The sequence below is a fragment of the Nycticebus coucang genome, chromosome 3 (genome assembly GCF_027406575.1).
Source record: "Nycticebus coucang isolate mNycCou1 chromosome 3, mNycCou1.pri, whole genome shotgun sequence".
Lineage (NCBI taxonomy): Eukaryota > Metazoa > Chordata > Mammalia > Primates > Lorisidae > Nycticebus > Nycticebus coucang.
The window spans coordinates 134425583-134438500 of NC_069782.1; the positions used below are offsets into that span (position 1 = coordinate 134425583).

Below are 12918 nucleotides of genomic sequence, written 5' to 3' on the forward strand. Positions count from 1 at the left end.
TGTAATATGAATAAGCCCCTTCCTAGACAGCAGATCTTGTAAAATTAACAATCTCTGTCTCATTCTTTGCTGTATTGTTAATACCCAACATGTAGCATAGTATGCTCACAAGAAATACTTACCTAATCCATCAATCGATTTAAAAAGGTGAATAAAGATAATTTAAAATACCTTTATTCTAAACTCAATTTTTATAAACATTTTCCTTTATTTATCTCTTCTATTACTTCTGTTCCATAGTCTCTGACCTCTTATATACATATAAGGTAATAATTGCATAGATAGATATATCTAATAAAACGTGTGGTTTTAGGTAATAAAAATTTCTTCACTTTTAATTTTAAAGTGATCCCTACTTTCCATTTTGACCAGTTATTTTTAAATTCCATTAAAAGAATAGTAACCATTTTTTAAAGCAAATTTTTGCAATAGTTTCTTCATGGAGACTCACCTGTAGTTTTTTTTTTTTTTTGCAGTTTTTGGCCTGGGCTGGGTTTGAACCCACCACCTCTGGCATATGGGGCCAGCGCCCTACTCCTTTGAGTCATAGGTGCTGCCCACCTGTAGTTTTTTTAAAGGGCAAAAAAATAGAAAGGACTGTCTTTTCTTGGATTCTGAAAGCAGTGAGAATGCCTTTTACAGCCAAAGATTTCCCATTGAGTGACAACTACTGTCATAAATTTTTTGGGTTAAGGACAGAGAAAAATGTTCAGCTATTGATATCTTTGGAAGATTTTATAAGTAATTACACAAGTTTTACAAATTTTGTGTAAGTAATAAGTGAATGCATTCTTGTCAAAATAATAAAGATGTGTATAATAAAAAAAAAAGAAAGGCCTCACTCCAATTCTAGGTCCTAAGTCCACTTCTATTCCCAAAGTGATCATAGCTAATTTTTTATATGTGTCTTTGTCTTTTAAAATGTATTTTCCTATTATGACACAAACCTATCTATTTATTTATAAAGACAAGTTTTTATTAAAACAAATGGAATCTCATACTATACATGATGCTCAATGATTTTTAAAAGGTTATGGGACAGTGCACTTGGAGAAATTACCACACTGATGCATGTATCACGACCTAATTGTTTCAGGTACATCAGAGTACTCTGCCGCATGTATGTATCTTAGTTTGTTTAAAGTTCCCTAATTCATGGACATTTAACCTGTTTTTAACTTTTCACTGCTATCAACAATGCCACAATGAACATCTTTGTGTTTTTTTGCTTTGTGAAATAGTATATGAGCTTTGTGAAATAGTATATGAGCCTTTCTCTAGAAAACATCCCTTGAATTAGAATTACTGATGCAAGACATGCACATTTAAACTTCGGATAGATATTTCAGATTTGCTCTTTTATAAAACTATGCCAATTTACTCTTTTGCCAGTTCTGATATAAAATTAACTCTTCCCCCCTTCCCTTGCCTAAAGTAGATATAATCTTTTTCTTTTATAATTGTAATAATTTTGGGGGTACAAAACTATGAAATCTCAGTTGTTTCAAATGCCTTCATTAATTGCCCACAAAGTATAGCCTTGTGTGCTACCCAGAGCTCCCTCACCCTGTCCCCTGTGTCTAAGCATCACTCTGCCCTCCCGTTTCAGATGCTCACTACCTCACCTGCAGGATCCAGGAATGCGCAGAGACAACTCGCAGTGGGCCCTTTGCCCGTTCCATTGACATCAGTTCTCTGGTTGTCCAGGATGAATATATCTTCATTCAGGTGAGTACAGAAAGTGCAGCTAACAGTGGAAGGAGAACTCATAAGTGAAGTTGGCTGCCTGTTTGGAAAATGAGGATGGCTCTCCCAAGGTTGTGAAGATGTGCAGCTGGAATGCTGCTCTTTGCTTTGGGGACCCAGTCCCCTGGGGATAGCCCAGACATCTGCTGAAAGGGGAAGATACTATAGAGCAGCATCCTGTTATAGGATCCTGTACAGAAGACTTTAGTGGCCCCTGAATCCTTCAGGTGGATTGCCATTGCTGACCCCAGAGCTGTCTTGAAATGACTAGGTCTTGGGTGGGGTCTGAGTAATTTATCCAAGTCACATTCTATTTTAGTCCAAAGTGATTTCTCTAACTTGGTAGTGAGAATTACCAATAAATTAAGCATCTCTAGAATTTCTTTTCTGGAGAAGCCTAGAAATCATTTTCTCTCTCTTTCCAGTGCTGACTACCTCCTGAAATGTCCAAGTCCCAAATACCTGACCTCCAAAACCAATTCTTAGGAGAAAACTAGGAGGGACCCACATTTTTTAGTAGGCAAGGGAAGTCTTCTCTGGGGTTTTGAGTTTTGTGACCTTTACTGTGTACTGAAAGGAAGTCCAAAATAAAGCAAAAATGAGGAGAAGGAAAAGGCTGACAGGGTGTGCACCTGACAACTCACACTTGGCATTGAACTGCAACTTTGATTTTCCCCATTCTGCCTTTCCACCCTTCTATTCTCAGTTGTTTTGCAAACTACTTTCCACAAGAAAATTGAACTCTGAAACCTTGAGTTTGCTCAGACCTGCAAACCTGAATGACCTTCACCTTCTGACCCCTGGTCTTTAGCCCAGATCAATCCCATCTCCTCTAGCAGACCTTCATGAACTTCCAACCTCAGGGTTACTCACCCTCCTCTGAACTCTTGCATCTTTTCAGGCATGTCCAACCTTTTTATTCTCTGATGTACATTGGAAAAATAAGAGTTGTCTTGGTCTGCACATTAAATACACAAACACTAAGCAAAGCTGACGAGCAACAAACAAATAAATAAATAAAAATAAAGTCCTTGCATACTTTTCACTATATCCAACACAGATAAGCAAAACAGATAAGCCTTGAATAATCTGCTTGTGACCTGCTGGCCACCGATGGACACTCCTGACCATTACTCTATCACACAAGCTATTAGGAGCCATTAATTATTAAATCTCAATAGATTTGTCTTCTTTTCAAATTGCATTTTACACTTTCTGAGAGTAGGGACAATATTTTATGCGCACATTTTACCCCTCACTCTCAGCCCTAACAAAATGTGTTTGCAAATCAGGGGTGCCCAGCAATTACTTGTTATATTGGTAGATTGAGGGTGCAGCAGTCAATTCTTCCTACAACTTAGTTGCATAGATGTTTGAGGCCTAGTAAGATACAGGAAAAGTAGGTAGCCACTCAGAACTGTCTTGAAAGAGGAAGCTTTTATGGTTTAAAAAAATCTCTGTTTCTCAGCTTGATTAGAGGCCAGAATCTCAGAATTGTGTTTCTAAGTCGTGGCAGGTCAATGGCACTCTCATTTTCCTACACAGGATTTATTGAACACATACACAGCAAAATATATAATGCTAGTCACTGCTCTTTGTGCTCCCCAGATTTCCTCCTGTGGCTTGCTTCTCTTATAGCCAAAGCTCTTTCTCTGAGCAGTCCCAGGGTTTTGTACCATCTTCCTGTTTTGATAACTCTCAAGTCAGGGAGCTGAGACCTCCACCACTTACTGCTAACCTGGATGTCTAATCACCATCTCAGCATCCCATTGTGGATGCTGGTAAAACAATCAACACGTCACACTTGACCCTGACAAAATTGGTAGCAGAACCCTATAGGTCACTCAAAATAGGGGCCTGAAAGTCAGTCTACGTTGCCAAATTAGATGAATCCACAGCCTCTGCTGGTATCACTTACAATGATTTCTCTAGTGTTTCCTTTAATTCCATTGCCATTGTTGTGGTCAGCACTCAAGGCTATTATCACTCTCTCTATTTAAGGGTTTTTTTTTGTTGTTGTTGTTTGTTTGTTTTAAGTATAAGCACAGAGGCAATTTATGAATTTACCCATCTTACTGCCCTTCCCTTAATGACAATATTGTATATAATGATCATCACAGAATTGTTTTGGGGAAACATGACTTAGAAATAAAAATATTCATACTTTTTTTCATTTTTCCTTGTGTTACTTGAAGTTTTCTGGAACTCTGCAAGCAGATGTCAAGGGTTTGAAGAGAAATTATCTTTAAACATGTCTTTTCTTTATTATGCTGGAAGCAAACAGAAGTTGTTTTAATCAGCATCAATTTTTGTTTTGTTTGAAAGAGATATGAGGTTCCATTATTCAATACAGTTTAATGTATTGCTTGGTATACATAAGGTTCCCTGTTGTAGGTGCTGAGGTTAAGACAATGAACACAGCAAAGTGTCTGCCTTAGTGGTGTGTAATTCTAGTAGGAGACTAGGAAAAAATACATATATGACATATATATATTCCTGTATGCATAGATATGAAAGCTATGAAGTAAAATGATTAAGAACATGTGGTTTAAAGCCCCATAGCCATAAGTTTTTCAGATTGCGGCTTCCTATACTTAGCTGTATGACCTTGATCTGTGCCTCATTTGACTCAACTATAAAAAGAAGATAATTGTAATACCTACTTCATGGGTTGCTGGTAGGATTACATTTATTAATGCTATCTGTAAAGCATGAAAACAATGTCTGGAAACAGTGTTATGTGAATATTTGCTTTCTATTTGTCATTCACTATCATCTGTTTACCTACCTACAAAATATATCAGATGTTGACAAATGCTATGGATAAAAATAAATCAGGATGGTGAATGTTGGGGCTAGGAAGATATTGCTGTTTTACTTAGGATGAACTGGGAAGGCCTCACTGAGTTCTGAACCAGGGAGAGTTTGGTAGAAGACCACACAGCCAGGGGATCTTAGACTCAGAGGTGTCGGGCCTGGGTCCTTAATCCCTGCATGGAGGTACAAGGTGGGAAGTTAGAGATTTGTGGCTGTGTTCAGGAGTGTGATAGTATTTTTAAATCCCCAAATTGAAGTCACCAAGGGGACAAGTGTACAGGGTGTCCCAAAAGTTTCCCATGAACAAAGGCACCATACAGAGGGAAAATGAGAAATTATAGCTAAACATACTTTTTGTAGTATTTACAAAGCATTAATTACAAAATTTTATCCAGTATTTAAAAAATATTCTTCACATATTGGCCACCTCTCTATAAACTTTTGTAATGAATATTTAGTAAGTAAAGATACGTTTAGCTACAATTACCCATTTTCCCTTTGTATCATGACTTTATGAGTGACCTTTGGGACAGCCTGTAGATAGGAAATAGGAACAATCCAAAGACTGGGCCTTGCAGTACAGGGAGATCAATAGGAATCAGAAGATTAGACCCAGACAGAAAATTTAGAGATAAGGGCCCAGTAGAGGAGGCTAGATCACATAGAGCCTCAAAGGGTATTCTAAGGACTTTAATTTTTACTATCAATGACATGGGAAGCAATGGATTAACATGCCTTAAATGATGTAAAAGGACAATGAACTTGAGAGAGACATTAGAGTTCATAAATCATCAAATAAACACAGGTAGCTGCTATTTAATTTGCAGCTATCAATTAGCTAAGATTGAAATGAAGTACAAGAATGCTAGTGGATTGCAGATGGAAAACTATGCATTATATAGGTACAAATACAAATTGGTTGGCCACAAGTATTTAATCAATCCTTTCCTTTTCACAGGCAAGTTTGGGCATTTGCATTGAGAGATATGATGGCTGTGTCTTGGTTCTGACAGTGTACGTTCAATGTTTAATTATGATTATTTTAGAAAAACTCTCATGATATGATCTCTTTCCTTTACCTGCCTATGTATCTAATTGATAATTCTGAAAATTCTTATTTTTGTTCTAACTGCTTAGCTTTATCAGTATAACTTTGTAATGTACTGGATTGTCTATTTTTGGACAATATATATTGATTTCTCATCGTGAACAACTTTAAAATTAGTTTTGTTTTTTTCAGTTTTGGCCGGGGCCAGGTTTGAACCCACCACCTCTGGTATATGGGGCCAGTGCCCTACTCCTTTGAGCCATAAGTGTCACCTAAAATTAGTATATTTTTATGTATTTCTATTTTCTCCCCTCTCTTTAACTCTTCTACCACCCAATTTAGAGTAATTATATTATTTTCTAGTGGTTGCTTTACTATTTAAAATATAATTTTGTTAAACCTAAATGTTATAAAGCACTGCTGAATAAAGCTGAAAAAAAGAAAAAACAGTGTATGTTTATGACCTCTCACCCTATTCCCTCTTTTCAACTCCACTTTCATTAATTATATCATGCTGGAGCATGTACGCTCTGCACCAGCATTCTTGTACATATTTTGATAAGCTTTACAGGTAGATGTATTCAACTGTCCCAGCAGTGCTTTTACTGTATTTTCTCATTTATTTCTTGGTTGTCTGAAGTTTGTCCTTTAGTAATGTCTTCAAGAAAGGCTAATTCTTGAATGTTGAAAGTATTTTTATCTCATTTATGGTTTAGTATCATTTCTCAGGGAACGTTTGCATCATTCTCTTTCCAAAAGAACTTTACTTTACTAACTTCCTGAATGGTACCGTGTCAGGCCAGTCTCAGATTTTTCTCTTTTAGGTGCTGTTGTTGTTGTTGGTTTTTAACTTGATAGCTATAGTCTTTTTTTTTTCTTTTATATTTGAATACAGTTACATTTTAGTATATGTTTTATGGTTGACCATACTATGTCAATTCTTTTCCCTGGGATATGAATCTCTTTCATTAAATACATTTATTTTTACCTACATTTTCAATTTCTTGAATGTTTCTGTGACTGAGAACTTAAATTTATATACATATATGTACACATATGTATATTTAAAATTTCAGTTTCATTGTTTTGACTTTCTTCCTCCAGGATATCTAGGATGTACACAATAGATAGGAAAGATGAAAGAGAACCATTATTTCCTTCCACCTGTAATCTATTTGAACTCCCAGAACAAACTGAGCAAAATGAAACAGTATTATCCATATTATCTTTGAATGAGTATTTATCAGTGTCCATGCTTCCTTTTTCCTTTCTTTGCTGCTTTTGTTCAACATCTTTTCTGAGCTTTGCCAGTTTTATATTTTATCTCAACATGTCTTCCATAAACTCTTGTATTTCTACTTTAAACTCTTCTCTTATAGAGATGATCACTTCATCAGACAGGTTATTTTAATAATAACAATGTAATCACAAATTTTGTTTCATGAAAGCGTATTTTGATCTGTTTCTGCTGTTTGATTTTTCTGTGCCTTTCCTTCTTTTATTTTGATAAAATTTTTAATTATTCTTGTACTATTTTCTTTTGTCTTTATATTCTTAAATATTACTTATTTTTTAATGGCATAAGCTCTTCCTGAGTGAACTATTTGAGGAGGTCCATTTTAGTATTAGAACAGGGCTGTATTTCAGTTTGACAAAAATCCTTCTTGGCTATCATTCGACTTAAGATAGTTTTTCTGAGAGTGGCTTCTTCTTATATGCAGAACCACCTGGTACACAAAATGTATGTATGCATGGTCTGTATCCCACATATGTATTGTGTTTTAGGGTGAGATTTTCACTGAGTATAGGGTTTGCATTTTTCTTTCTTATTTTCTTTTTTTTTTTGTGGTTTTTGGCCGGGGCTGAGCTTGAACCCGCCACCTCCGGCATATGGGACCAGCGCCCTACCCCTTTGAGCCACAGGCGCTGCCCTTTCTTTCTTATTTTCTTTGATGCTCCAGTGTGGATTAGGAGAGAAAAAGAAGGATACACCCTCATTAATTGGATATTTAAAGTCGTTTATAAACCCTCATCATGTATTTTCTGAGATATTGCAATAGCTTGCTGATTTGCTTCTCCCAGATCAGTAACTCCCATCCCACTCACAACACTTGGCTCAGAGTTATTTATTTTAAATAAAAATTAATGTTCCCACCTTCAGTGGCTGCTCATCACCTATAGGGTGAAATCCAATTTCCTTTACATTGCCTACAAAGACCTCTCTGATCTGAATCCTACCTACCCCATCAGTCTTATGTAAATTCTTTTCCCACCATGGCTTCCCATATATATTTCCTTGTTTTATTTTAACCTTTAATAGATGTAAACCTGTTTAGTCTTCATGTATATACCATGCCATTTTTTGCCTCATATAGCTTTATTGTATATATATATATTTTTTTCTGCTTGGAATGTCCCTTTACCAGACAGACTCATTCTTTAAAATTCAAGATAGGTAGTACCTCATATGGAAAGACTTCCCCCAGCATCCTCAAACAGGATTGGACCAAGCTCCTGTGCTGACTCTCCACTTTTATTATAGCTTCACAGCCAGGTCTATAAGCTCTAAGAGGAACAGAATCATGTCTTATTCATCATTGTTTCTTCTGCACTCAGCATAATGACTGGTATTCAATAACTGTTTGCTGAAATGAACTGAACTGAGAAGATAAGGCACCATCCTTATTCTCAAGGAGTGTAGTTAGTTATCTTTTTCAAGCAAGGGAATCTTGTTTCTGTAGCTAACAATATAGGACAACTTAGGGTAATTGGCAATTGCTCACTGCATAAGAAATGACCATATGTCGAATGTCTCTATGTTTTTATAAAACTGCTGTCCAGGAATTACCCAATATGTTCTTCAGTGCCCTTTTTATATTCATTCATTTAAATATATTAAAATACATTAAGCCCAGTGGGAAATGCAGACAACTAAACAATTATAATGTATTGTGATGAGAGCTGTGTTAGTGGAAAGCATGTGTTGCTGTTGGACAGAAGAACCAGAGCTTTTCACCCTGCCCTAGAAGGAGGGCCAGTGTGAGCTTTCTTAAAAGGAGGCTGTGTGTACAAGTCAAGTAGGTGATGGAGAAAGTACATTCTGCTGAGGGGAGGGTGAAGTTGAGGAAGTGAGAGAACAAAGACCTCTTTATGTAAGGACAGGTGCAGTTATGGGAGGGAATGGAGTTGTAGGAAAAGAAGTTAGAAAATTTTCCTGGAGAAGTAAACTTTTTCTGTTTCCTTCAATTAAATCTGGATAACTTTGTGTCCCTCCCTTGATAGTTGCTAGAAAGCTCAGAACTGAATTTTGAGTCAATTTTAGCAGTTACCCTGCATTTCAGCTTTATGGTGTTGTAATTTTATTCTTATCTCTTGTTTCCTCCATCACTGGTCATTTTTCATTACTTGGCTGCTTTATTTTATTCTCATTTGTTTGTTTTAATTTATGTGTGTGATTTAAAAAAACAATTGAAACCTTGGGCGGTGTCTGTGGCTTAAGGAGTAGGGTGCTGGCCCCATATACCACAGGTGGTAGGTTCAAACCCAGCCCCAGCCAAAAAATGAAAAAAAAAAAATTAGAAACCATCTGGAATAATTTTCTGAAACCAGTGTCAGTTTCCTATTTTTCTTTTGGAAGGGCAGGTATGAGTTTCTTGAAAATTGAAATGACGATCAGAGAAGGCCTTACGGAGAAAAGATTTGTACTTTAACAATCAACATCTGCCCCTAAGGCAAAGGAAGGAAAATATTTTATTTATTTATTTATTTTTTCTTCTTTTTTTCATTCTGTTCATTGAAATAAAGCTGTCTCTGAAGGCCTTGCAGGAGCAGAAAGCCCCTAGACCAATAGAATAACTTCTCCTCCAGGGTCTAAGCCCACAGATTATGTCTGATAATAGTCTCAGGGCATCAGAGGGGTGGTCTTCTGCCCTTTCCTGCATACCGGTCTCCCAGAGAATGTTGTGGAGGAGGAGCAATATCTCCAGAGAGTATTGTTCAGGCAGAGCTGGGCACTGACCATTACTCCTTCCCCTGAAAGAGGCTTGCTGGCCTTCAGTGATTTGGCTTTTAAAGGGGAGCATTGTAGAGACAAAAATGTTTATGCCTATATTTGAGTAGTTAAATAATACCAAGATGGGGGGGGGTGTGCTAGGACTTTGGTGGGTTTTTCCACAACTTCAAGGAATTTATTCATTTAAAATTTCTTTTTCAAGTATTTTCTTTTAGTATTTTTAAGTATTTTACTTTTAATAGAGGGACACATCTTAGAGGAATGGAAAAAAAAAATAAATAGACACCTCAGGAAGAGAAGACCAGTCTATCCTTTTATGCATTCCCATCTTTATATGTGAAATGGTGTTTTTGGTAGTTTTATTTTGGGTCTCGGGAAACTTGTCTCAGGAGCTACCAGAAAAGGGAGGAGGCTGTCCAGGGGCATGGAGGTGCTAGGCCTCTTAGCACCTCCTTAAACAGAGCCACTCTGTGTCGAGACCCCTACGGCCCTGGTCTCAGTCACCTCACTAAGGAACCAGGGGTGGCATGGATTAGAAGTACAAGCTTACGAGAGGCAGGCTAACCTTAAATGCAGTGTAGCCGTGAGCTCCCTCCTCAACAGCTATTTATTAAGGTTATACACAACAGTTGTGGAGGGTTAAGGTACATATGAGGGCTGCATGCGTAAGGATTGCTATGTGATTTTTCCTCACGTGTTCTTTCCCCACAACCCCCATGAAGAAGCACTAAGCATCAATGTTTAACACGTGCTTACTAGTGAGTGACCGATCTTATCTCATTCCAGAACACTGAGTTACTTGGGGGATTGCCTCTAAGTCTAGGCTTGCCAGGAGACTGTCCTGTTCTCAGCATTTCCTTTTAATGTGATAAGAATCAGTAACTGTGCTTTGCAAGCACGGTGTCCATTTCTCTACACCTCTGCCCTCCTTTGCACCACAGATTGGGTTTCTCAGTACACCTTCATTTAACAAAAGGATCCTGCTGCTAAGAAATACTTGAAAAGCACTCACTTTTTGTAGCACTGCTGGTTCCACTAGTCAAAGATGAGGCTTTTTCATGTGAGCACAACTGAACCACTTTATAATCATATTCATTAATTGAATTAATTTAACCTCTTCCCAGGATGTTAATTTTGCATGATAAATTTGCCCTGAATGTATTCCCCTATAAAGAAAGCTCCCTACATCCAATCATAGTTTCCTGTTTCTGGACTTTAATCTCTTGTCTTGTGAGGGCAGAAGGGTCCCCAAACTCCTCAAGCAACTCCTACAATTTATAGAGCCCTCTTGAGGTTCCTCACCTTTTGTTTTCCTATTGATTGAGAGGTAAAGGTGACTGTCTTCATGGTTTTGCTTGGGGGGGAATCTAGTGTTTGATCTCCCACTGTTGGGCAGGCTGAGCTGGGGATGTACTGAGGGCTGTGAAATTTGTTAATCTGTAAGTGCCTTTTCTGTGCAGGACCTGGGGTTTTGTAGAGAAATCAAAAGAAGCTAATCCTTCCCAGAAGAGACCTTGTTTAAATGGGGAAGTGTCTAACTGAAATGCCTCTGTTCCACATGGATGAAAGAGAAATCGGCTTTCCTCTGTAGGGGAAGTGGAGAGGGATAAGTTGATTTCAGTGTTCCGACACCAACATGGTTGAAAATCCTCTCTTTTCTCTTTATGGAGTAGCTTTTCTGGTGATTATCCTAGAAAATAGGTGGTTCAGCAACAGTCACAGGAAAATTCCTTCAGTAATGTGATTCACACCCTGGTTACTAGGGAGTGTGAAGAAGAAACAAGAATAGTACCCATGGCCAGAGATCTGAGTCGACAGTGGGTTGTGTGGAACTCTCTTCATGGTGTGGGGGTGGCCTGCCATGTGACAAGGGTTCATTCACTCATGCAATACACTTTCATTGTGTGTGCAATTATATTCATTAAAAAAGGATACAATGCTGATATCTCTTGAAATATCTCAAATGCAAGAGAAAAATCTTATCTATAATTAAGATATAAATAAAGTACTCTAGAGCAACGGTTCTGTATCCACAGGAACTGTATTAAAGGGCCACGACATTAGGAAGGTTGAGAACCACTGCTCTAGAGAGAGGAAAAAGAGCAGAAAATTTGAAGGAGGGAAGGTCATCCTGCCTTTGTCAAATCTTTTGTCATAAGCTGTTGGACATCTTTGTTGCCTCAGCACAGAAGTTTTCCCTCACTGTTTTAAGTGAGCCTTCAGCTGCCCAAGGAGGTGACACAAAGCATCTTGAACAATCAGGAGAAAGATGGTTTATAGAAGCAGAGCTTTGGGGAAAGGGCAGGAATCTTAAAAACATGTCCTCCTGAGCTTGGAGGGCTCGTACATATTCAGAGGCCAGTTGGAGAGTGTGGCTTCCTCAGCCTGGAGCATTCACAACTTCTCTTGCAAACTCAGACCAATATTCACCACCTGAACTTTTGTAAAGATGAGAACTGGGCAGGTAACATTGTGTAGCTCATCGACTTCCTAGCACTACTTTCAACACTGGGTAATGTTTTGTAGGTGTAGTCAAGAGAGAGGAGGAGCCTCTTATGAGGAATTCTGAGGGCGGGGCAAGTAGGGCAACAGCAGCTGCCAGTGTGGTTCTAGGAGGATTCCAGGACAATCATGAAGCCGCCTGCTGGCCTGAAAACAAGTTGCTGTTAGTTTTTTTAGGGAGTTATGTGTATAAACACAGATAAATAATACGGTTATAAAGTGTTGGGAGATGTTCCCCCAACAGGGCTGGCAATTACCACGTATTGGTAGCCAATCAACCAGGTGTTTTGAGTCCTGAGGAGGATAGCAGGTGGAAAGAAGCATGATGGAGGTAGAAGATGTTGCCCCTGCTTCAGGCAGTTTAGGATTCAAGTAGCTAATGGTCTGATAAGGGGAAAAGAGCCCTGAATTTAAAGACCTGGGTTATAATCAAGGATGTGTCACCTACTGGACAGGAAACATTATGCAAATCTCTTATACCCTCAGAGCACTAATTTCCTCATCTCTGTAGAAAGGAATCGTGCTACTTGTCCTTTCTAAATTGGAAGGTGGTTGTGAGGATCAAGGGAGATAATAATGGTTTCAAAATGCTTTGAAAACTACAAAGCCCTACAAAATGCAAGAATCCAGAGACTAATCCCCATGCAAAAGTCAGCCTCGCTATTTTGTGTATGCACATCCTCTTTAAAGGATTTTTATAAGCCTATCACACATAAAAGATGGCTAAAGCTTTTCTCTAAATTCTTTTTTTAATTATTCATGGATTCAACTCATGTATCAGCATATGTGCATG

At 38.0% G+C, this 12918-nt stretch overlaps 1 protein-coding gene across 1 annotated transcript in view; it reads left to right on the plus strand.

Annotated features, from left to right (window-relative positions):
• SORCS3 (sortilin related VPS10 domain containing receptor 3) overlaps positions 1 to 12918 on the plus strand; it is a 632023-nt gene that overhangs the window by 483026 nt on the left and 136079 nt on the right. The window contains exon 7 of the mRNA XM_053585949.1: positions 1610 to 1728. Coding sequence (XP_053441924.1) covers positions 1610 to 1728 — 119 coding nt within the window. The remainder of the gene's footprint in view (positions 1 to 1609; positions 1729 to 12918) is intronic.